This window comes from Oppia nitens, unplaced genomic scaffold (assembly GCF_028296485.1).
Source record: "Oppia nitens isolate AA-2021 unplaced genomic scaffold, nextdenovo-longstitch-racon4-pilon3 scaffold2_pilon_pilon_pilon, whole genome shotgun sequence".
NCBI classification, from domain to species: domain Eukaryota; kingdom Metazoa; phylum Arthropoda; class Arachnida; order Sarcoptiformes; family Oppiidae; genus Oppia; species Oppia nitens.
This window is the reverse complement of record NW_026533210.1, coordinates 3,999,238-4,026,430: the sequence shown is the minus strand read 5'-3', so window position 1 is coordinate 4,026,430 and position 27,193 is coordinate 3,999,238. Positions and strand designations below refer to the sequence as shown.

At 25.0% G+C, this 27,193-nt stretch overlaps 5 protein-coding genes across 6 annotated transcripts; 3 read left to right on the top strand and 2 right to left on the bottom strand.

Annotated features, from left to right (window-relative positions):
- Nucleotides 1-229: 229 nt before the first annotated feature.
- On the bottom strand, nucleotides 230-12,136 carry LOC128955701 (uncharacterized). Its single transcript, XM_054301371.1, has 6 exons — nucleotides 11,553-12,136; nucleotides 7,905-8,610; nucleotides 4,920-6,190; nucleotides 4,117-4,828; nucleotides 1,871-2,404; nucleotides 230-252 (listed from the first exon to the last, which is right to left on the bottom strand). The coding sequence occupies exons 1-6, from the start codon at nucleotides 12,105-12,107 to the stop codon at nucleotides 230-232; spliced, it is 3,801 nt and encodes a 1,266-aa protein (XP_054157346.1). The 5' UTR covers nucleotides 12,108-12,136.
- A 5,189-nt stretch (nucleotides 12,137-17,325) lies between these two features.
- Nucleotides 17,326-19,483, top strand: LOC128955700 (uncharacterized). The gene is made up of 3 exons (XM_054301370.1): nucleotides 17,326-17,936; nucleotides 18,025-18,777; nucleotides 18,858-19,483. Exons 1-3 carry the CDS (start codon nucleotides 17,381-17,383, stop codon nucleotides 19,481-19,483), a joined length of 1,935 nt encoding a protein of 644 aa, XP_054157345.1. The 5' UTR covers nucleotides 17,326-17,380.
- A 908-nt stretch (nucleotides 19,484-20,391) lies between these two features.
- Nucleotides 20,392-22,064, top strand: LOC128955387 (uncharacterized). The gene is made up of 3 exons (XM_054301053.1): nucleotides 20,392-20,543; nucleotides 20,640-21,407; nucleotides 21,471-22,064. The coding sequence occupies exons 1-3, from the start codon at nucleotides 20,489-20,491 to the stop codon at nucleotides 22,046-22,048; spliced, it is 1,401 nt and encodes a 466-aa protein (XP_054157028.1). The 5' UTR covers nucleotides 20,392-20,488; the 3' UTR covers nucleotides 22,049-22,064.
- A 651-nt stretch (nucleotides 22,065-22,715) lies between these two features.
- On the bottom strand, nucleotides 22,716-23,796 carry LOC128956303 (mite allergen Lep d 7-like). 2 transcript variants are annotated; one of them, XM_054302002.1, is made up of 5 exons: nucleotides 23,780-23,796; nucleotides 23,629-23,716; nucleotides 23,418-23,561; nucleotides 23,186-23,342; nucleotides 22,716-23,041 (listed from the first exon to the last, which is right to left on the bottom strand). In XM_054302002.1, exons 2-5 carry the CDS (start codon nucleotides 23,696-23,698, stop codon nucleotides 22,735-22,737), a joined length of 678 nt encoding a protein of 225 aa, XP_054157977.1. In that variant the 5' UTR covers nucleotides 23,699-23,716; nucleotides 23,780-23,796; the 3' UTR covers nucleotides 22,716-22,734. The 2 variants fall into 2 exon arrangements, with proteins under 2 accessions (XP_054157977.1, XP_054157978.1); XM_054302003.1 differs by having other exon boundaries at nucleotides 23,776-23,790.
- A 1,900-nt stretch (nucleotides 23,797-25,696) lies between these two features.
- On the top strand, nucleotides 25,697-26,491 carry LOC128956304 (adenylate kinase isoenzyme 6 homolog). Its single transcript, XM_054302004.1, has 2 exons — nucleotides 25,697-26,099; nucleotides 26,177-26,491. The coding sequence occupies exons 1-2, from the start codon at nucleotides 25,805-25,807 to the stop codon at nucleotides 26,413-26,415; spliced, it is 534 nt and encodes a 177-aa protein (XP_054157979.1). The 5' UTR covers nucleotides 25,697-25,804; the 3' UTR covers nucleotides 26,416-26,491.
- Nucleotides 26,492-27,193: the final 702 nt, after the last annotated feature.

Below are 27,193 nucleotides of genomic sequence, written 5' to 3'. Positions count from 1 at the left end.
TTATATATAAATTTATATACATACAGTGTATACAGTATAATACACTATCCTTATTAAATTATATAAATAGGATAAAAATTTATTATTTATTAGAAAAAATATTTTTTCCGTTATATTTAACTGATGCTACTGTTAAAAATCACAACAACAACATAATGTATTGTTAGACATAGAAAAAAATATAATATAAATTTATATATATATATATATATATATGATTAACTATTTACTAGGGGTTGACGTCAAACTCAACTTAAAGATCAACCATTGGGTTGTAAATATAATTAGATATTCTGTACAACAATAGTGTTATTCATATCACACACACATAACAACAACATATTATATCATACAATGTGTATATCAATAGTAAAAACACACTGAGATTTCTTTATTTTATATATATATATATATATATATATATATACACACATATATTTTCAGTAATTTAATAGTAGCAAATTCCTTACCGTAAGTCAACATTTATTAAGATTTTAATATGTTATTAAAATTTTTGTATGTCTACTACAAACACATACACAGAGAAAGAAAGAAAGAGAGAGAGAGAGAGAGAGAGACTTAAATAAATAAAATTAATTTTAAATATATTAAAAACAATAATCTAATAAATTTAAAGTTCATTATTTAGATTTAATTAATTGTCAATAAATACTTATTGTTGTTGCTGTTATATTTTTTCAAAATTATTTAATTAAAAATAAAAACTTGATTTATGTTAATTAAATATCAATTTTTTGGTGTAGGTTTTTTTAAAAAAAAAATTATTTATTATAAGCACGTCTACTATAAGTCATGACATTATGTAAACAAATAGTTTTTTAACACAAACGCCACCTAAACCTAAATTAATACCTAAATCATAAACTTTTAACAATTTATTATTATTATTAAAATTGTCATTTAAGGTACTAAAAATAAAAATCTATTTTTATATAATGTATTTAATATATGATACAAATACATTTGAAAGTTATCATATTTATTAAAGTAAAAAATTCATTAGTTTTTATTAATTTTATTTTTATATACAGGTATAATAGAATAGACTATATTTTTAAATTATCAAATAATATAGACATTAATATTATAATTTAAAAATTAGTTTAATGTTATTCTATTTATATATAAATATTGACAAAAATAAATTTTATATTAAATAATAATTGAAATTAATATTTATAGATAATTTTTTTATAATAAAATTTTATTTATTTATATCTCAAATTACCATCAACTTATATACAATAAATAATATAACATATTGATATATATATATAACAATTATTATTAAGTAATTTGATACAATCATTAAATTTAAAGACTATAATAAAAAATTTGAGAAACTATAAAAATATAAATAATTTAATATTTATGTTTACTATAATTAATAACAATAAAATAACACTTAACTAATAAAAAATAAATATATTTTCTAAAAAAATTAAATTAAAAAACTATTTACAAAAAATATAAATACAATAATATTTGTCAACTATATTTTACACAATATTTTACTTTTAAAAACATATTTAATTAAATAAAAATCAAATAATTAACTTAAAATAGTTTCACTATTTCTATCATTATGTATATATATATATATTAAAAAAAATCACAATTTATGGTATAAATACTTTAACATCTCTTAGCGGATGTTTTTGACGGGTATTTACATAAAGCTGTTTCATAGTATTGTCAATATTATTATTGTTGTTATTATTATTAATATTATTATTATAATTATTATTACCGTTTCTAACAACAGTATTTTTATTATCATTATCAATACTATTACCAGCGTCTATATTATTATTATTATTATTATTGATATTATTGTTATTAGGATTACTGTGGCGTTTGGGCCGCAGATTAACTTTGATTAGTAGGACAATAAGGGCCAGTACTCTGAGGACAATGAGTTTGCAAACTAATATTTTGATGTTTGAATAAAACTGTTGGTCTTGAAAGCCAAACACAAACATAACACTTGAGAACTCATTACCGGAACACCGATTAAATCCATAGAATAGTATTAATATGCATTCAAACAGTAGTTTAAATGTCGACAGATTACTGAACCATTGGATAGCATAGTGTAGTTCATTGATGGGAACAAAATAGTTGCTTAAAAGAAATAGTAGTAAATAAAGGGCTACAGAAAATAGGACAGCAATCTTCTGGTTGTCGCTAAATATTATGCCAATCAGATGACCGAAACTCTGTATGCATAGTATGCCTATTGTCAGAAAGTATAGATAAAAGACAAATATTCGGGTGCCCTCGTAAATGTCGATGATATAGATGTATAGGAACAATGTGATTATGGTAGGTATGAGCTCTTCGATACATTTGGCCCAGTAGTAACAACCAGTACTGTACCAACCTATTTGATAATAATCATAGAAAATAATGTATTAAAATTTAATATGCTATTAACATAAATTTAAAACATTTTTAAAGTGTAATATTTTTATATGATAATAATTAATTTTGTTAATATCTGTATATATATATATATATTAATATATTCAAAATATAATAATAATTAATTTTGTTTTTACTATTATTATGTTAATAATATATATATATATATTGGTGCTGTAATTTACAGATATGATAGTTTTGGAAAACTTGTTGTTATTATCATTATTGTAGTGAAATACTAATTTTTATATGTATATAGAAATTATTCTGTACAGTATTTATTACACTAAAATCAATGAACATAAATGCATATATATATATATATATATATATATAATTTATATAAGATTAGTAAATCTGCTTATTTCTCTAGCCATTAAGTTAAGTACAATTAGTAAAACATAAAAATATTAATATAATACTATATATAACCTATGCATATATTATTTATATTTTTAAAAGCAAAAACATAATATTTATTACTATGAGGGAATGTATATATAATATATAAATTTATGTATATGTCATCGCAATATACTGATATAGTGTATTGCACTGGGATTTACTGATACTCATCGGATGCGCTCAAGTATTACACAAACATTATTTAATATACGGATTTTTCTGCGACATACAAGTTAAGTCTCACATGTCATCAACCAAATGGATGCACACAACTAGTTATATAACTTTGGAAACGGTATTATACATCATTGGTTTAAGTAATATATATAAAATTGAAATTAAAATTTTAAATTTTTTAGCTTAAATATTGATTTTCCAATCAATCAACTAATATATGGCTAATGTCATACCACTATGTGTATGTGTATGTGTATGTGTATGTGTATGTGTATGTGTATGTGTATGTGTATGTGTATGTGTATGTGTATGTGTATGTGTATGTGTATGTGTATGTGTATGTGTATGTGTATGTGTATGTGTATGTGTATGTGTATGTGTATGTGTATGTGTATGTGTATGTGTATGTGTATGTGTATGTGTATGTGTATGTATTTAAGATGTTTATTTAATAAATCTCATATACTATACACGATATACTATTACATTAAAATATAATATATACGTATTTGTTGTTTGTTTTGACAGCAACGATGAAAAATAAATAAAATTATAAATTGATTGATATTAAATTGTTTTATAATAAGTGTCACTTTTTTTACTAAATACAATATAATTTTGTTTTTTTGAAAATACTAGTTGTGCTAACATTCCCAAATAACTGGGTGCTCACATTTGGTAGATATTGGCCGTCAAATAAACACAATATAACAAATTAACAATAAATCAAAAAATAAATAGTTTACTGTATATTTATGTTTTGAAATTTTGTTTTTTCATATTTCTATAGCCTATATAAAGTGATAATCTCTGTTTACTCAGTAAACACATAAACATTAAATATATCTCACAGAAAAAAAACTATATTTAGGCCTAAAAATAGCTAAATATTTTTTTGCGATGATATCAAATATCACAAACACATTATATTTAATATCCTATAAATACGGTTATAATATATTTGAGAGTTTTAGGAGGAAGTTATAAGTCAAATGTGTGTTAATACATGAGATTAATACCATTGATAAGATATAGTTGTATTCAATACACAACACAATAAATAATAGTTAGTTATTATAAAAGACATACCATTTCTGTGTTCATTGAGAAAGATCTTGACGTCCGACGTGAATGTCATAGTTGTGACCACAATCTGGACAAACGTTATCAACAAAATGACCAAAAAATTGTAACTAATATTTTGCGATAACAGCGACTCTTCTTCGAGCTTCTGAACCGATTTGTCGCAAGTGTTGGGATAATCGTATTGAAAGTTCACACAACCGGTTGGCTGACCGATGTTTTTCGGGAAAAACAATGTCAACGAATAGCCGAACACTAGTGTGGCCACTATTTTCATGAGTATAAGTTTCCAGTTGTATCGGTAGGTGTAGGTTATAATACGCGACAGTAGAAACCAGAAGTCAATTAATGCAAACCGTTTGGATTTGGTTACAATGCCGTCGGCGGCCAAAAGTGTTTCCGTTCGGCACCGGTTGGATAGTACCTGTTTGTCTGATTCGGTTCGGGCCATCATTTTGGCTACTGTCTGATCCTCGTAGCCATTGCACGCGTGCTTCAACAACAGTTCTATGGGCACCTGTATGTCGGAGCACTGGACATCGCAAGCGTTCAAATGTTGTTTGAGTAACTGTGGTCGACCTGAGTAGACACAGACACCGCCGTTGGCCAATACGTATAACTTGTCAAACATCATCAGTACATCAGAGTTAGGCTGATGTATGGATGTTATGATAGATATGTTGTGCTTACGGGACATGTTTTTTAAGCATTTCATCACCTGATAGGAAACACACATCAAATATTATGTTAATTATGACTAAAAAAAATAATTTTAAGTTTTATTATTAAGAAAATGCTTATATGTTTACCACTTCAGCCGCATTGCTATCGAGACCAGTGGTCGGTTCATCAATACATATGAGGTTAGGCTTATTAACTGAAGTCAACTCCATGGCCATCACCAGACGCTTCTGTTCGCCAGTACTACAGTTCTGGGCGTTACTGTTGGCAATATCGCTGATGAGCAGATCAACCATAAGATTTTTAATACTAGTCAAGTGATCCATTTGTTTAGTGTCACTATTCTTAAGTTTGGACGCATAGAGGAGTGTCTGTTCGGCTGTCAGTCCACTGATCAGGTGTTCCCTAACGTCTTGCGATATAAAACATGTTTTTATTTTGCGGTGTTTACTCAAATAGATTTTTGTGTCGTCGGTCATCAGCGACTGGTATCGGCCGTTCAGACACTTCAACAGTGATGTCTTTCCGGCACCGGATGGTCCCATCAGTGCCGTCATTGTACCGATTTCCACAAAACCGTTCAATTGGCGCAAAATAGTCTTCTCTTTGGTCATAAAAAATTGTTTTTGATTTTTTAGTGTCAAATCCATCCAAGCAATACACAACTTATGGTCCATTGGATTCAGTTCAGTGGTGTCCAACTGGCCGATGATGTCGTTATCGATAACATAAACCGATTTGTTGCTTACGGTTGATATTTTACGTACTTTTAACAGTTCCGGTTCCGACCCATTGATTATATATGAATGAAAACACTGTAGTTTTCGTACGTATTTTTGCAGTCTTACTAAAAGACTTCTATTGACAAATGTGTTGACTTTAAAGTAGAGTACAATAAATGCTAATATTCTTAGACTGATTGCATAGATAACCAAATATTTGGCGTATATATAAAACAAATCGTCAACCATAGTATACTTGTGCATCACTATAGACAACTGTCCTTTCGGGCACCGGTCGAATCCATAGATTATGATCAGTACAGAGTAGAAGACAAACTTATTGAACGATATATCGCTTATTATCAAAAATATTTGCGGCATTTCGTTCAGCGGCGTAAATATATTGCAAAACATACAGAGCATCAAATAGAGACCAATGGACACACCAATAGCCAACTGTTCCGATTTGATGCATATTATGCCAACCAAATAACCAAAACCTTGTGAGCACAGCATACCAAATATAATGATAAATGTGTACAAAAATATTCTGGTCATATCAAACAACTGGCCACTGATATAGTAGTTTATAAATGCATAGTTAATAGAGAATATGATGGTTGGGATTAATTCAACGATATTTTTGGCCATATAGTAGGAGCCGGTACTATACCATTCTATAGGTGGGTGCAAAATAAGCAATTGTTATTAGTAATGTATTTGGGATTTTTTTTGTTGTTGAAAAAATCAATTAAATATGATTGGCAAATTATAATTTATATATTTGATAATATTAATTTATTAGAAATTTTTGTTGTTGATGCTTTCGAGATAATTCAATAAATAAATAAATAAATAAATTGCTCACTAATTTATAATTTTTAGTTTAATTTTAATAATAAATATATTCTTATATTAATAACATTCAGAGAATTTCTATAGACATTGAGGAAATATCTCTCATCAGACTTCATAATTTAATGTATGTGTACATTGAATCCGACCTTTTATTCAACAAAAAAAGATTAACCGTATCTTTCCGATGAAATCCTTGATATGGAAAGARAGARAGAGARAGAGAGAGAGAGAGAGAGAGAGAGAGAGAGAGAGAGAGAGAGAGAGAGAGAGAGAGAGAGAGAGAGAGTTATCTAACCTTCTTCTRAATTTACAGCACATAATAAACTAGAAAATCCTTATAAAACATGACTTCACACACACATACACTCATCTCATCATTATTATGAATGTCATTGAAGATACCAATCCCAGTAGTGGTGACTGTATTTATTATATAACATATTGTATTATACAATGTAAAAAAATAACTAATAAATAATCATTAAATACATTCGTTATATATATATTTATATATTGTATATAACGGTAAATGTCATAATTGCTTAACTAATGTTAATCTCTGTGTCTAATTTAGATAAGACAACAATTTCTATGTATAAAAAAGCTATGTTTGAGAGAGAATTTGTTTTCAGGCAATGTTTGATGTGTTTTAAAATTTTCTAAAAAACATTTTTCTATGGATTTAAATATCAAATTTTTATATTCACGTAATTCCTATTTCGTTAATATTTATTATAAGTCTATTCTTGAACTATATTTTTTTCACTACACATATTACTAGTGTATTAAAGCTTTTTTTTTATTTGATACAAAAAACTCATAGATCATATAAATAATATTTTTTATATATATATAATATAACATTAAAAATTTAACATTATCTTATCTCTTCATAAATAAAATAAATATGCATTATAATATTAAATTTTAAAATATTTTTTATGTCTACTGTATAATATTAAAAAAAAGATTTATTTTATATATATATTAATATTTTTGTGTTTAAGTTTTTTATTAATTAAAATTTCAATGATATGTTCAATAATTTTAATTAAATAATTTTCAATAATAAAATTTTTCCATTAATTATAAACTAATTAATTATAATTATTTAGAAAAATTATATATTTAAAATTTTTATCTTATTTTTGTGTAATAAAATAAATAAATAAGATATATTTAATGTAAATATCACTTTACATTAAAAATTAATTGATAACTAATCAATTTTTTCCTAATAAATGATATTGAAATATTGATATAATTAATTGCTTTAAAAAAACGATAAATAAATAAACAAAAAACATTACATTAAGTTCAGTCATTAATAATTATTGAGTGAAAACATGCTATCATGCAATGCAATACCGGTTTAATATCAAATAAAATACAAAAAAATAAAATTTGTTTTTTTTGAATAAATTATTATTTTCTTTATATAATTTAAAAGCTAATATAGAGCTAATATAAATAAATTAGTTATATTGAAAAATCTAATGGGAAGTCATAAAATAAGGTGTGTTTTTCACTTACTATTTCTGTGTTCACCCATAAAGATCTTGACATCGGCTGTAAAAGTCAATGTTGTCGTACATATCTGTATGAACATCACCAACACTGACGTAAAGGCCTGGTATTTAAGATTCTGATCCAATAGTGAGTCGTCGGTCAACTGATTGAAACAACTCTGGTTTGTGCGGAATGTATACTCCAGACAACCGTCCGGACGACCGATATTATAGTTGACTGTTTTGGCAATCAGTAGCGGACAGAAAATATAAAACAATAGCTGAATAAATAGGGTTTTCCAATGGGATAGATAGGTGTGTCTCATTGTCCGCAACAATAGGTACCAAACGTCCAGCATATTGAAACATTTGCTCTCAAATGGTATGCCATTAGGACTGAGCTTAGTGTCTATTTTGCATTTTTGATGCAAAACTAGCCGATTATCTTCCTGAGCTTTTTTGGCCAGTTTGATCACCTGGCGATTGTCGGCACCTCGTGTGGCCACTTTGAGTGTCACCTCAATGGGCACCTGATGTTCCTGACACTGTATCTGGCATTGATTGAGATGGTGTTCCAGTTGTCGGGGTGGACCAAAATATACACAGACACCTCCTTTGGCCAAAACATATAATTTGTCAAACATTAGGAGGGCGTCGGTATTGGGCTGATGTATGGATGTTATGATCGATATATTGTGCTTACGGGACAGTAGTCTCAAATATTCAATGACCTATTTTTTAATATTGAAATTTTAAATTATGAATAAATAGATGAAATATATTTGTTTATTCTAAGATTTGTCTCCAATTAAATAATTTTATTAAGCTTTTTATAAAGCTATAGATAAAAATATATATTATTTAATCAATTTTTCTATTCTTTAATTAGAATATAGTTTTTAATTTATATTTTAATTATTTAACTTTATTAATAAAAATTAAAGTATAAATTTAATAATAATAATAATCAATTTATTAATAATAACATAATTATTATTATTATCAAAAGTATATATAATAATAGTAATTAATATTCAATGCAAGTATCAAAATTTTATGGCAAAAATTTACAAAAAAAATATCTCATTTAAAAACCTTTTATATAATTAATGAAAGCCATAAGTCATTCGTTGAGATAATTAATTATTATAATACATTATACCATAAACTTATTTTTTGATATACATAATACATGTAATTAATGGCCATAATTGTTAACATAAAAAAAGTTGAATAAAACAAATTTTATTTTTGTTATTTTCATTAATAGCAATGCTAAGAAAAATCAATTTCAATACATCTTTTATATGTTAACTTTTATGCAATAAATTATATAATTGTAACAAAAAAAATGTACATTAAAATTAAATATATTTTTTTTATTTATACATTTTTGCATTCAATAATGAAAACATATAAAAGTGTTATTCAATTTGAATTTTTAAGTTAAAAAATAGCAAATATAAAAAATTTAACTTAATTTTTATTTTTTAACTGTATTTTTTTGTGAACTGTTATTGAAGCTTTATAATTTTAAAGTTATATATATATATAAATGTTAAGTAAAATAATTAAAACGATTTTCTAAAATAACTAACAAAAATCATCTAAAACTATATATATTGCTAAATATTATCTATAAAACTATGTCTCCTTCAGTATAATTATTACATACAATATAATAAACATATTATATAGAAAATGATAATATAATTTGATAGATATCTATCTATAATAATAAATCATATCAATGATTTTCTGAATTTAAAACAAAATATTATTTAAGACAATTAAAAATTATCTTAAACTAGAATTTTCTTTAAATATTTAATATATTCAAACTTCAAACTTTATATAGAAATATTTAAATAGAAAGTTTTTTTTACACATTTTATTGACTAAGTATTAATACAAATACAGTTTTAAATATAATTATTATCATTCATAAGTAAGTAATATATTTCAAAGCATATTAAACAACAAAAAATATACTTAAATATAATTAATCATTTAATTTAAATACACACACACACAGAAAAAAATAATTATGTTTTTCTTATTATTTTATTATACTTTTAAAGTCATTAATCGTTTTTAGTATTATAAAAAAAATAAAAATCAAATATAACCCAAAACCATAATATTTAATTTTCTTTAAGTTTTTTAATATTTATCTGTCGATTTGTTTGACATAACTTATCAAATTAGTAATGAAAAACTAATATTTATATATGAAAGTTATGTATTTAGCCTTTAAACAAGTCGTATATATAAATAAATAGTATTTAATGATATATTTATATGTAATAAAATTTATATAACTGACCTCTTTTTTTCTTTCAAACACATGATATATAATACTTAATAAAATGTTTAGTATATAAAAATATATAATAAAATTTAATGAAAATTTTCTGAGAAAAACTTATTTTTTATATTATCTAATTTTAATCAATTAAAACACAACAGTCGACTACTTGTTACATAAAAATTAATTCACTGATTCACGGATTGATAGTATACATAGAGGTCGTCCCTAAAAAAACCTCACTTTATATTATAAAGCATTTGTAACTTATTAGTGAAATCCGTTTTTTATGACTTAATATCTAAATTAGATTTTAAGTGTTTTTTTTCTCTCTCTCTTTATTTATTTTAGTCATTTTTTGAAGGCATTTCTCCGGCACTGAACCAATCGATTCTGTAAACAACAGTATGTATTGTTTAAGAGAGAGAGAGAGAGAGAGAGAGAGAGGAAAGGTCGGGAAAAGCTATGCATTTAGTTGGTCCACCAGATTGGAGGACACATACCTCACACAAACACATAATAAAATCAGATATAACTTTCAAAATTCATATGACTTGGTTATAGGTTTGTCTTTGATATTAATTAATCCTATAATTATTATTATAATTTATGCCACAAATTGACGTAAAACTTAACATAAACTTGTTATATGATTATTACTGTATACTATTATATTAATATTATTATTGGTATTAATATTATATTTTTCTAATCTACTTATAAAAATATAATATAAATTTTTATTTTTTTTAAATATTTTAATTTATAATTGTAAAAAATCAAAAACTATTATTAAATGATTTATCACTACTATATCTAATACAAACATTAAAATAAAATCAAACTTAAAATTGTTAGATAAATTATTACTTAACTACATATTCATTTGATATCATTAATATAAATAACATATAATAAAAAATATTTTAGTTTTCTTTTACTAATCGAAAAAAACATATGAAATGTTATTTCAAAACATTTCGCAACTAATGATATATCATTAGTTCAAAAAAAAAGTTATAGAAATCTAATAAATAATATATTTCCAAATATAGTAATTTATGAATTATATTTATACGATAAAAACTTTTATGTAATATTAGAAATTAATTATTTAATAACAAATTATTTAATCATAAACTATTTACATCACTTATATAATTATTGTAATGCCAAAAATTATGATGAATTATACAGTATATCAATAATACAGGAAATAATTAATTATTATATTGATTTCAATAGTAATAATAATAATAATGAAAATATTACAGTAAAAAAACTATAATGCAATACAACTATACAGGTATTAGTAAATAATAAACTGTAATAAAAAAATATAATATAAAATGTTTGATTGCATACCATTTCTGCGGCATTACTGTCCAATCCAGAGGTCGGTTCATCGATACAAATAAGGTTTGGTTTTATATAAGAAGTCAATTCCAATGCAATGGTTAGTCGTCTTTGTTCACCACCGGAACAGTTCTCGACTCGTGTGTCTGCGATGTCCGTACGGGTCATCAACTCAAACAACAATTGGTTGACATTTTTCTCGTGATCCACAAAGAAGTCATTGTCGCTGTTCTTCAATTTGGATGCATATAACAGATTTTGTCGGGCAGTCAGCCCGAGAACCAACTGTTCATTTTGGTTCTGACCTATCAGACAGGCCCTGATCTTCTCGCCAGAGCTCATGTATATCTTTGATCGATGACTGAGTCCAGCGCTATTGATTTGGCCGTTAATGCACTTCAATAGTGTAGTTTTGCCGGCACCGGACGGTCCCATCAGTGCATTCAATGTACCGAAGCTTACGTAGCCATTGACGTCATTTAGGATAATCTTTGGCCGTTTGGTCCACAAAGACTTGACTTTATAGGTCAGATCACACCAAGCGATGGCTATTTTCTCATCCATGATCTTATCGTTGCCGACAAATGTTTGAGTATTCAAATTGTTCATTAAACTCATTTTTAATAAAATTAAAAATATATAATTTTAATTAACATATAATATAAAATATAACATAAAAATAAAACTTATAAAATGTCAATATTTTTCAAATTGCAATTACTTTGCAAAATCAATACAACTTTTTTAAGATAGAGTTTCAAAAATATTATGAAAGTATTCATCACTTTTATATTTATTTAAATTGTTATTATATTACTATTAGTTGTCTAATACTACTATAATATTAAGTGTTTCACATTAAGTGGTTGTCTCGTAAATGATTAACTTTCTTAGTTTGCATTCATTTAATATATGAAAAAATCATTGACAAATATCTAATAAGACATCCACTGTAATCACACATACATAAGCACACACCACACACACACTTGCATAGACGCACACACACGACAAGGTTGTAAATTACAACTTGTAATACATTATTGCATTCATAGAGTATACCCATTGCCTTCAATTTCAAGTTCATCAACAGTAGCATTATATAACATGAATTATATCATATGTTTTAATATATTATACAATTTATAATAGTATGATATATGTTTAACAGTGGGGCGTAATCGACTAATTAATGTATAGGTAGCTTAAACTAAGCAATTTAAATTAGTTTTTTTTTGAAAAATTTAATTTAAGAAAAAATATTTTTTTTTTTTAAAATGTCTTATAACTAATAATATCAATTTCATAGATGATAACTTAATAGAGTTAAATATATAACTATAGTAATATTAGTATAATTTTATAATGTTTTATATATTATATGTAATTTTATATTTTTATTCATTCAGCCGTTTAATTAATTAGTAACATTTTTTGACTGTAAAATGATTGATTTGTAAAATATTATAATTTGTTTATAATTTATATATAAAATTAGTTTTAGACAAAATGTAGACAATATTTTGTTTGCATAAAAATTTTGTTTTAATTAGTTGTGTGCATATATTTGCATTAATTAATACAATAATATTTTTGGATACACTATTTAATTAATGTTATACTGTATTCAGAATTGGGTTATATTTTTCAAAATATAGAAATTTCCATATATTTAATAACATATATATATATATATATATATATATATTAAACAAGGAAATCATATCAAACTCTAATTATATATCATATATATATTAAATATATACTAAATATATGTATAGTATTATAGAATCAAAGGTTTTGTTATATGAATAAATAAAATTGAATTATTTAAGTGAAAATAATTATTTTATTATTAATTATGTAAAATACAATTTTTTAATTAATAAAATTTATACACGAATAATTAAATCTATAGTATAGGCTTATGGACATAAGTATTTAGTTAATATTACAATAAACATATTAAATAATATTTAAAAATTCATAATTTACAGTAATTAAAATTACGTCAATGAATGACATAATTATATTATAAAGGGATTAATTACTTTTCAAAGGCAAACCTATTAAAAACGACATGAATTAAGATGTATATCTGATTGTGTATGTGTTTGTGTGAGGTATGTGTCCTCCAATTTGGTGGTCCAACTGATTGTATAGCTTTTCCCGACCTCTCCTCACAAACAATACATACTGTTGTTTACAGAATCGATTGGTTCAGTGCCGGAGAAATGCCTTCAAAATTAGCTCAACAAAGAAAAAACACTTTAAAAATCTAATTTAGATATTTAGCCATTAAATTGGATTTTTCTGAAATATATATACAGTATATATATATATTATAGTTATGAAATGGTATGCTTAAAATGACTGTATTTTTATATTGACGACCTCTATGTATACTATCAATCCGTGAATCAGTGAATTAAATTTTATGTACCGATTAGTCGACTGTTGTTTTATGCGATTATAAAAATAGATAATATATTGTATTTTATTTTAATATAAACACTATCTGGGAAACAACTTTCATTTGATTTAAACTTATTATAACTTTTTTATTTGTATAATAAGAAAAATTCAGTGAAATGAATAATATTTATTGTAATATTAAAAATTTTTTTAATTCATTTTCCTTTATATTTTTGTTGTCTTTTCGATAAAAAAGTTTTCCAGTTAGGCAACAAAAATATATAGGAATTTAATTGTATTTAAAAAATTTAAAATTACAATAATTATATTCTTCCTCTAAAATAATCACTTAAATAATATATGCATATATACTTATATGCAATATTATATAAGTTTATATATAACCCATTATGTTTATAATTATTCAAAAAATGAATTAAATTATTATATAATAAATATAGTATATAAATTTTTTAAGTATGATGTTTGTTTTATTTTTTAATTAAAAAATATTTGTGACTTCAAAATCAAGTATAATAAAAAAGCATTGATTAAAAAAAATATAAGTATTACAATTTCTTATGAAACTTTACAATTTTTATAAAATATTTATAATCTATAGGTTATTATAACGAAATAAAACTTATTTAGTGCTAAAATTATTACTTATACCTGTAATGAAATAATAATTTATAATACTGTTAACTTAGGATTTATTTGTAATATAGATTTTAAAACAACATTATATAACATATTTCATTAAATAGTATAGTCATTGAAATGATTTATTAGTTAAACAGATATTTATCATTTATCCTATCAATCAGTATAGATGTTAATTGTTTGCTAACATAGATTGAAGGAAACATTTTTATCATTATTATTGATTTTATAATATGAATCTATATATTTGCATAAGAATTGAATTTTGGGACAAATGTTAAAAAATATATATTATTTAAATGTTTTAATTATAAATCTTTTTAATTAAACTATTACAACAAAAAATTTATTATTATTATTGGAATTTACGCTTCAATAACATATTCATATAAATTGAAAATTTTTAATATCAGTTTAAATTAAATATTTTATTTTTACTAACTTAACTTCAAGTTAAATGTATTTCAATAAAAAAAGATATTGAGTTAAAGTAATTAATTTCAATTGTGTGCATTTATTCAATTTATTTAATGAATGTCAAAATTATTTACTGATATGTTTGGAAATTAAATATTAATTAATGATATGTCAATATCACATTCAAGTTATTTAAAAAATTAATAAGATATTAATTATTAATATTTATATAAATTGATATTTGTAATTATTGATTGGTGTGATTTATTCAATATATCAATACATTATTAATCATTCAAATTTTTAAAAATAAAATACTATTAATTATATTGGTAGTAAAAGGGTTATTATATATTGTAAAATATTATAAATATAATTAACTCCTATTGATACAAATATTGAATAATATAATAAATATTGAATAAAAAACAAACAATAGACATATTGAAAAAAATTTTAATAATTTTTTTAAAAACCATTTAGGGGTAAAGCCTTGTCACATTTTATTATATAGCATTTTAAATATTTTAATATTAAATTTTTATTATACAATAGATCAGATAATTTTTATATTCATATTTAAAGTCTAACAAAAAAATACATAACTAAGATTATCTATCATAGTTAACAAAATGATACTATGGAGTTAAAATATAGTTCAAGACTAGAGTTTCAATAAATACAGTAATACAGTATTAATATTACATAGTATCAATGTGTGTGTGTGTGTGTGTGTGTGTGTGTGTGTGTGTGTGTGTGTGTGTGTGAGAGAGAGAGAGAGAGAGAGAGAGAGAGAGAGAGAGAGAGAGAGAGAGAGAGAGAGAGAGAGAGGTAATAGTTATAAAAAAATATTTTATGTCGTATTTTAAAGCACTGTTTTATATTGCCTCAAAACAAATTATTTCAATTTTATCGTTTATAAAAAATTTATATACTGCATATTTTTTTATAAATGTATTACTAGTACAGTAAAATAGCTATTAGACAGCTAAACGCTTATCTAAATTAAACTCCGATATTAGCATTAGATAAGAGATTATGATATTTTATTATACAACAGTGCCTTTAATGATTATTTATTAGCTATATATATACATACATTATATAATATATATGTATATTTGTTGCTTATATAACTTATATAATTCAAGTTAGTAGTCAATGTGATCAGTAGTACTCAATGACACTATAGTGATGAGGTTATATCATATACATACCTATATTCCTTATTGAATAAGAGAGAGAGAGAGAGAGAGAGAGAGAGAGARAGARAGAGAGAGAGAGAGTACAGTTATGATGGACACGGATTTTCCAATTTAATATTATGGATACACGTAGAGGAAGATTAACTAAATCTCATTTTTCAATCTATTTGAATACATATCAAGGATATCATTAGGAAAGTTACTGTTAATCCCTGTTTGCCTCATATTTCTTAATATTATATAATGAAAGGTTGGATTCAATGTTTTCAAATAGTTTTGTCTGATGAGTGATGTTTCCTCAACACTGAAATCCATATCTATGTTAAAAAATATATCTAATTAAAAAGTTTTTAGATAAAAAATTAATTGATTAGTTTCTTTAAATATATATATATATATATATATTTCAAACATATTTACGGTACTGAAAAGTAATAATAGTATTTAAAACTAGAATCTATTACTACTAATATAATTAAACTTTACTAAAAAATAACTATTTTTTAAAATAATAATAATAATAATCTATTATAACTAATTATATTAAAGTACTGTACTTTATATAAAAAAATAAAGAAAAATATTTTATTACAATTTGAGTGTATAAACTGAATTTTATAAATAATTGACAACATTTAGCATAATTATGACCAAAAATATTGATAGTATTGGATTTTACAACAATCAATATTAATAAATCATTAACTTATATAATTTTAGGTACAAAATAAATGCTTAATTCATAACAAAATGTATCGCTATAACAAAAACATTATAATTAATTATAATTTAATAGAAAAAAATTTTTTTTGATAAAATCAAATAACTAAAAATATAGAAACAAAATTAATGATAAACTAATGTGATTGTTAAGTTTAATATATGGATAAGCTAATCTAATAAAAACAATAATTTTATATTATCAAATTTTAAATTCTATCTAATTTAATATATTATAAATCCGCTTTTAATTAAATTATAATGTTTATTTCAAAAATAACATTTGCTATAATTCACATACCAGTACATAATGCACATATGCTGTATATAATGGTTAGAAAATAAACCGATTAATTGACCCAGTTAATTGCTAAAAACTACAAATATTTATAAATTTTTAACTACCAAAAAATAACAATGAAATTCATAACATTTTGTTTTATAATTATTACCACTTTTGGTGGTATTGTATGGACACAGAAACGACACGATAGAGACTTCTTGTACAAAGAGTTCAAAGATAAGACACAATATATGAATGATATTAAGAGTTGGAGACAACAATTGAGACAACAGTTTATTAATAATTTATTATCACTTCCGGATGACATCAAAAAGTCAATTATCGAAAGAGCAGATAAGGAACTGATTGAGAAATGGGAGCCATTGTTAGTCATGGAGTTCTTGGAGTTTAAAATTAATGGCAATCGTAATCATTATGAAGGAAAAGATTTTTATAGACGAGACAAACTCATGGATTTTATTTTGGCTGAATTGTTGACACAAAATGGTAAATATATGAATCAGATTGCAAATGGATTGTGGCTTATACTGGAAGAGAGCACCTGGACGTGGCCGGCGCACCTCAGTATGCAAAAGGCCGGCGAAGGTCTACCTGATCCCAAACAGTATGTCATTGATTTGGGTGCCGGAGAGTCATCAGCTTATATATCATGGGTTCGCCTATTACTTGGTATAAATGATAAACCCATTGAATATATTAATAACAACTTTTTGACAAAGTTTTAGTATTCACTGATTTGTTAATTACTGTACATTAGGTGAACAGTTGACCAAAATGTCGCCAATGTTTCTGAAACGCATTGACTATGAACTGGACAGACGTATTGTCTATGAGTTTCTGCACACAGACTTCAAGAAGTGGATGGGTTTTGAGGGTCAACGGGTCGGCAATTGGAACATTTGGATCAATACTAATATGTTGATGACTGGCCTGTTGTCTGTCAACGATACACTGGTGTTGGATGTCGTCAAACGGGCGGTGACCAGTGCCGACAATTGGCTCGATTGGTACGGAGAGGACGGCGGTTGCGATGAAGGTCCCAGCTATTGGTACGAAGCGGGCGGACGTTTCATACAGTTTTTGTTTTACATGTCGTCGGCCAGTAGACATCACATGGACTGGTCATCAAAACCTATAGTCAAAAGTATCGGTGATTATATCTATAAAATGCATATTGATAAAGACTATTTTGTCAACTTTGCCGACGCATCGGCCAAACAAGTGCCCGATCCGACACTGGTCTACAATTATGGACAACTGTTCAACAGTTCAATACTAAAACAGTTTGCATCTTATTTGTATGCATTGAATGGTGGCGACAAGTTTATGTTAGGCCATCAATTGCACGAGTATTTTATAAAATTGGACGCTTATCCACATCTTAAAGTCGAGTCACCGAAAGCTCCCCAACCAATAGAGTCATGGCTGCCTGATCTACAAGTTATCACATTGAGGACTCTGGAGGGTTCAGCTAAGGGACTGTTTTTGGGTGCAAAAGCCGGTAATAATGGTTAGTATTTTGTTAATAACGACATTTACAGTACATTATATATTGTATATATACTTTAATTTCTAATTAAAAAATTTTAGGTGAATTTCATAATCACAACGACGTCGGAAACTTTGTTATCTATGTAAACGGTTTGCCGGCCATTATAGACATCGGTGTCGGTGTCTATACAAAAGATTCGTTTGGAAAGCACAGGTATGAAAACTGGAACTTACAATCCCAGTGGCACAATACGCCCACTATTAATGGTGTTCAACAAAAAGATGGCCAGTCTTTTGCTTCTCGTAATGTTACTTATAGTAAAACAGCCGATGATCTACCAGTGTTTATGGCCGATATAGCCGGTGCCTATCCTACCGGAGCGCACGTCAGGAGTTGGATCCGTAAACTTGTGTTTAACAGAAAGTCAAATACCGTAACAATTGACGAAAGTTATAAACTCGATAAGTTTATCCAACCATTTAAAGTACATTTCATTACAATATTAAATATCACCCAAAATGATGGTCAGGTGTTGCTTAAGGATAAGGATGTGAGACTTGAGCTCAACTATGAACACAATTTGTTTGACGTTGTGGTGGATCAGCATAAGACTAATGATACCAAATTGCATCAAATGTGGGGCAATAGTGTCAATAGGGTTACACTGGTGTCCAAAATTGTCGATAAACTTGAAGGAAATTATTCAATAGTTTTTAAAATATAAATGAATTTATTATATCATTTATTTTGTTATCATTTGAAAAGTATTATGTGATCTATGAATAATGATTATGTTAATACTGACTATATTATTAATATTTATTTTTGTTTTATGATATTAATGTTTATTTAATGTCAATTATGTATTATATTATTTGAAGTTATAATAAAAAATACTTATATTTTTATGATACCTTATTAATTAAATTGTTAGATGCAGTATTTTCCAGTTTTAGTAACTATCGTACACTAAAAATTTGTATTATAATTATTTAGATTAAACTCTTATTAATATCATATTAAATATTATAAATTAATAATTTATAAAAGAAATTATAAGCATAAAGTATTTCATTTTGAGTGTTATTTTCTGATAAATTAATTATAATTTTTACTTTTATTTTCCCATTTATCATTAATATTGTAATAAATATATAATACAATAGTATACTGATTATTCATATTGTAAATGATTTCGCAATACAAGTGCAATAACGTTTAGTTTGTTAATTGATATATTCATTTAATAGTTAGCTAATTAATATATATTTTTACATTTTTTTAATAAATCATTAACAACATGTAACAATATGTATTTAAAAAATTAATTAAATATAATTTAATAAAATAAATATATTAATAATTAAATACATAAATATTACATTATAATTTGTTATATGATATAGGTAATTTTTTTTTATATTTCACATTTATTTCAGTATACGATATCATATAACTAAAAAAATAACTACCTTGGCTACCAGTCCTAATCTAGATTATTATCACACAGGTATTTCTAATGGCATGACTAATAATACATACTAAACAACAGGTTGTACAGTATTAATAAAATAATTATTATATTATTATATTGTTAACAATACATTAATAAAACAATGTCATACTAGTATAAATTTTTTGTTGTATTGTTTAATATGTTAATTGTTTGTATAAATTATTGATACTGTTTAATGAAATAGCAAATAAAATAGTATACAACATAATAAAAATGAATTTTGTTTATTTAACATTTTTATTGTTATATTCTGTTATTAATATAATCGGTAATTATTAACCAATTTTTAAAATATATATATATTAATAATAAAAATATTTAATAATGTAATGCTATATTTAATATATTTATTACATTTTTTTAGAGGCTATCAAATATAACACGGATTCACATAAAAACAGTTTGTTTTTCATATACAACGAGACGGCCGATTGGCAGTCAGCGGATAGAGTGTGTCGACAGCAAAACCTACAGCTGGTTGTCGTCCAAGACGTCAATTATGATGTCAAAGGGTTTGCCATACGATTGGATTCACTGTCATCATCGGTAGATAACAGCAACAGTCAAAGTAAGAGCACATACTATGCAATACCTCAGTCAGAGTCAGCCAAAGATCATCAGTCGTCAATGTCCTACAAAAACTCAATCCACAAACGAGATATAACTTATGCTAAATATGAGATCAGGTGTATAGTCGTTGATAAGGATTTACAAAATGTTTGGATACAGAAGCCATGTGTGGAAAGTGCCGTTGGATTTATGTGTTCAAAATCTACAATTCATCTGAAAATTGTTAAATCCCGTTACCTGTTAAGCCTACAGGACAACAATGATATTGATAGTGATCCTGATTATAATGATTATGTATGTCCAACATATCAATACAAGTCAAGTGATAGAAAATCTAGTCTAAAATGGTTGGACATTGACAAGGGATTGCAGTTTTGCTATCTGTTCAGCGCTGACATAGGAAACAGTCTATTGAAGACTACATGGGCTGAGGCATCCTTAAAATGTAAGTCAATCAACGGAAATCTCGTTGCAATTCATGAATCGACACATAAGAGTCTATTGAAAGTCATCGATAAATTACGGGACAGTACTTGGATTGGTTTACGGGAAACACAAACTGGTATTTTATTAAATATTTATAAATACTATAAAACTTTTATACTAATATCTATTATAAATTTAGGACAATTTGAATGGGAAGATAACTCAGCTTTAGATTTCACTCAATGGGATACCGGAGCCAATGGAGACTATAAGAAATGTGTGTCAATGCGAACCACTGATCTCAAATGGACAGCCCATCCATGTTTTGATATCACTTATATGTATGATTTTATTTGTCAAATCAAAAAAGTATTGCCGGGCAATGTGTCGACTGTCGAGCCATCCCACGAACCATTGGAATCACCGCAAGTGGTCACCGAAATGCCCGCTATAGTCATGTATTTTATGATAATAATGGGCGTTGTTTTGGTGGTCAGTGTCGGCGCTAACATTGTTTTTGTCTCCAAACGTGTAAAACTGATTAATATGATAAACAGTAATAACAATAGACCGACAAATTCTGGCCATAATATTGAGTGTACCACTGAAAGCACTGTTAGTAAAAGCACAGGTAGTAGTAGTAGTAGTAATGGCAGTGTCTGTGATAATAACAATAAGAATATTAGTGAATCAATGGAAAGGAGACGCCGTTTCAATGAAATGCTTCATTCAAATGATCCAAATGTTGTGTTTAGTAATATTAAACTTAAAAATTAATTAATTAACTAATAGTCATTCAAAATTCATTATTTCTAATTAATAATTAAATGTAAATATATTTATATATAGTTAAATTTTCATAATTTTTTATTGTTATCAAAAAAATAAATATTTTCATGTAATATAATTATTAAAATAATAAATATATAAAATAATTATATATAATGATAAATATTATAAAAATATTATAATATAATCATTGTTTCTGATATAATCATTGTTTCTGAAAAAATTACTGGTAATTTTAATTAAATGGTTATCACAAATTATTATTTAATTCTTTTATTGTAAGTAAAAAGCATTTAGTTTTACTATTAAAAAACTTATAGATAATAATAATATAACAAATTGTTTGTATTTGTATTAATAAGTTTGATTACCGATAAGTATACAGTAAAAAAAATAATACTATTAATAATTTGATTAAATAAATAAATTATAGAGTTAGTATTATATATTATAGATAATTTATCATAATATTCTATAAATTACTTTAGTAATGTTATTATACTAATAATTAGATATAAATAATGGCATTTTTATAATATCAATAAATTGTCTTATAAAGTTTTTTTAAAAAAAATAATTTAGTATAAAAAATAAAAATCAATTTTTTTATTTACTATAATTTATTTTTATTAGAAATATTGTTTATTACTTTAGGGGGAAAAATAAAATAATTGTTATACTGCGGGCGGAAACTTGAGATTTTCGATCTCTTTGCCGATGATATTCTTCAAGATATTGCCCAATATTTGTCGGGCCTGTGGATTGAAAATGGCCACAAATGCGTCGGCCATAACATTGACGAGTGGATCAAGTATTTTAAGACCCTTTACGTGAAACTTGACGTGTTTGAGCTCATCCACCTGGAACTCCTTGAGCTGAAGTTTGCCCTTTTCATTCATACCCACTGTTATCTTGACGTCAATGTTGCCGATGTCGGCGTCCAAATTGATGGTCGAGTGTATCGGTTTTAGACCTTTAATGCTAAAAAATTGGGGAATTATTAAAAACATTTTTATTATTATTATTATCACTAAAGTTAAACTAGCTGTAGATAAAATCTTATAAACTATAATAATCTAGATTTCATATTTTTCATCTAATTTATTGTTGAACTAAAAATCATACCCGATTTGTGTGACAGCATGAAAGTGTGCGTGAATATTGTTGTCGCCAAACTGCAAGTGCCCAATAAAGTGTCCCTTATCGGTACCGATATCACAATCACCCGACCGTTTGATGGCACCCAAACCCTTAATTGTTCCCTCAGTTAGGTTTGCCTCACCTATTATTATTTGTTTGAGCAGGTATTTTTAATAAGTATTCAAAGACATTATATTTTTTTTATTAAAAATCTAACCGTGCCATGTGCTCAGGGCGATTTTCTTAGTAAAATTGAAGTTCATGTTTGGCACATGAAATGGATCCAATGTGGTGTTGTATTTGGCTTTTACTACAGTCAACAATTGGTCAACCATTTGATTGGCATTTCCAGGAGTGTTGACTATAGTTTTATGGAAAACAAAAATTATAAATAATAAAAACTATTCATATGTTAATAAAATACAAACATTCATATTCATGGCAATCGACCATCAATAGTGTGGTCACCATTAAGATAATAAACGATTTAACCATCATTTTTGATAATTATATTTTCTATAGTAAAACATGTAAATATATTTATTAAAAATATTATTATTATTTGTTAACTATACCTACAATTAATATAAACTAATAAATTAATTGCCAACTAATTAATAAAACTTTAAAATAAATGATATTCTTATTTATAGATTTTTTAAAGTATATTATTTTAATTTTAATTTTTTTAAAAAGTTTATATGTATAATCGTTAATGTGATACATTATGTGACACATGTTTATCAGTAATATTTGTCACAAATAATTAATTTTATTAATTTGTTAATTTTAAAAATTAAGTGATATTTTTAGTAAGTTTTTTAAATTATTTAAAATTAATATTATTAAAAATGTTTGATCAATTATAATATTAAAAATAGCTAATATTATTTTAAAAATGCAAATTTCTATTAAATAGATTTAATCATTTTTTAAAAGTTTCATATTTAAAAATAATTTTTTAAAATTATACAAAATTTATCAAGTTTTAGGAAAAAATTATCAATGTTATTATTTTCAATTTATTACTAATTATATAAAGTATCTATGTGAAATATATCCTGGTTCAAATGTGGATAGACAGATAAAGTAACAATTTTTATGATAACATTTAATCTATTTAATTATTATAAATAATATATTTTTTATTTAGTTTTAATATTGTACTAATATTGAAATTGTTTAATACACTCTAATTAATATGCTATTAAAGTTAAAATATAATTTTATAAAGTTGATAAAAATAAAATATATGACTTATTACAGTAGCACTTATTATAGTGTAGTTATTTTACATATACCATATAATATATGGCATATATCATATTGTTTCACTGTATTATTATATTGTTGATTAATCAATTTATTAAATTATGGTATATATTAGTTAGTAATTATCAAATAAAAACTATGTTAATAATAATTAGCATATTATAATCGTTAGATATTCTAATTAAAATTTCTAAAAACATTTATTAAGTTTAATATAGAAAAAAATGTTAATCATAATGTATTTTAATTATATTTGAATGATTAATTAAGTAAATCATACCTAACTATAAATATAATTATTACTGTATTGTGGTATTAATATTACATTTGTTGAAATTTTACACAACAATACTACTGTATAGTATTTTTATGACAAATCAATACATTAATATACTTATAATTATAATTTGATAATAATAATTATTATTTTATATATGAATATAAATTTAAGTTATACTATAATATTAGTTTAAAATATGCAATCGTGAAGCACAGGTAAAGCAAAATATTAAATTAATGGTCAGTACTATCACTAAACATTTTAGTCAAAAGATTAGCCTATAAATAGGTCATCAAGTATTTGATGGGACAATAAATATAGTGAAAGTATATATAAATTAAATATTTATTTATTTCAAATATTTAATCAAATTCACAATATATTGAATTTCTATCTAATTTTCTTAATTGAAATATTGTTCAGTTTTAGTGAAATATTTCTAAATTTCAAATATTTAGTAAAAATAATCTATTTATACCTAAAATAATATTTATTTGAAAGCAAAATGTGAATAAAATATTTGAGTTTAATATTATATTATAATTTTACCAACTATTATAAACAATTTATTAATAAAACTTAATAGTAATAATAAATATACAAATACAATAACTAAATAATAAGTTAAAATACAAAAAAATAAATAAATAATTATTAAAGTAACACAAAATATCTCACAAAATCATCAGAAAAAAACTAGTTGTAATAAACTTTTAATTAAATTAACTTAACATAAAATGTAAAATAAAGGTAAAATAAAATAATTGAAATTAAAAGCATTAACAAAAAAAWRTATTGAAAAACTTAAAGTTATTGTATTTCATAGTTTGAAATTTAAACCAACAAAAAAATTATTGAATACATTACTCAATAGTAATAGCAATAATTTGCACGTAATTGATGTCCAATTGTAACATCAAAACACTGTATTTATTATTAATATAATAATAGCAAACATATCACACGTGTTGTGTGTTTCGGTTATTCAACAAAAAAATATATATAAATTATAAACAAAATTTATTTGACTTTTCGGTCGCCGATTGCCGACAATGTCCAGCAGTCAACCGTTACGGCAACGACCGAATGTCCTTATATCGGGCACTCCGGGCACTGGCAAGACGTTGCTGTGTCAGGCAATTAGCGCACGACTGGCCGACATGAAGATCATCGATGTCTCCGAGTTTTGCAAAACTAACGACTGTATTGACACACACGACGACCAATTGGACACCGATGTCATCGACGACCAGCTACTGGAGGAAAAGATTTCACCGGTCTTAGAGTCGGGCGGTTATCTTATTGACTATCACTCGCCCGATCTGTTTCCCACTGAACTCATCGACGGTAAGTTAGGATTCACCGATTGATTGATTGATTRATTACCGATTGATTGATTGATTGTCTGTTTGATTGTCAAACAGTGGTATACATATTGCGGTGCAATAATACCCAACTCTACGATCGACTTCAGGAGCGACAGTATAGCGAAGCAAAGATCACTGGAAATATTGAGTGCGAAATCTTCGAGACTATTGTCGAGGAAGCGGTCGATTGGTTTGGCGAAGATTGTGTCCATCAGTTGGTCAATGAGACTGAAGAACAATTGGCGACCAATTGTGACACTGTTTGTCAATGGATTGAAAATTATCGACAAAAGTGATATAATTTTTTAGACTTTTATTTTATTTGAGTTATCAATCATATTGTCAATTATGTGGTAATTATTGCTTATTTTTTGTAACATTTATTACATATTTTATCAAATTATTTATATAAAATTGTTAAACAATAATATTATTGAAATTAATATTTTTTACATAAATTTTTATATTCATTTTATTGCGCTATTGAATCATAATTTAGTTTACATAACAGTAATTATTTTTTTWAAAAAATAATTTTGTAAATTAAATAAAATATTAAAATAATTAACTAAACAAACGWTTGTTTTATTATTTTTGTTTTGATTTTTATTTGCTATTACTGTAATAGTTTTATTTTTTATAACTATTGTTTAACTTCTATAAAACTGGTTATCATATTTGCTAAGCATATCAATCAATTTGGACACTTGATTGCCAATAAATTGACTAAAATTAGACGGACCACCATTACTCCAATTGCCGTCTAAAATGAAATATATTTTTATATAACAAATTATATATCAATATATATATAATATATATACAGAACAATTTTTTTTAAATACAACATATTTTGTATATTTTATTAGATTATTGAATATAAAATAGAAAATAATTTCTAACAATACCTGAGAAGAATCCCTGAATAAATTTCATCCAATCTTTGAATCTTTGAATTCGTGGACTACTTCTGGGACTATCGTTTGGAGATGTGGTCACAATCACGACTTCAGTGTCGTCTGACTGATAATTTTGACTTATTTTCATACCATTAGCTGTAGTAGTAATGGTCAA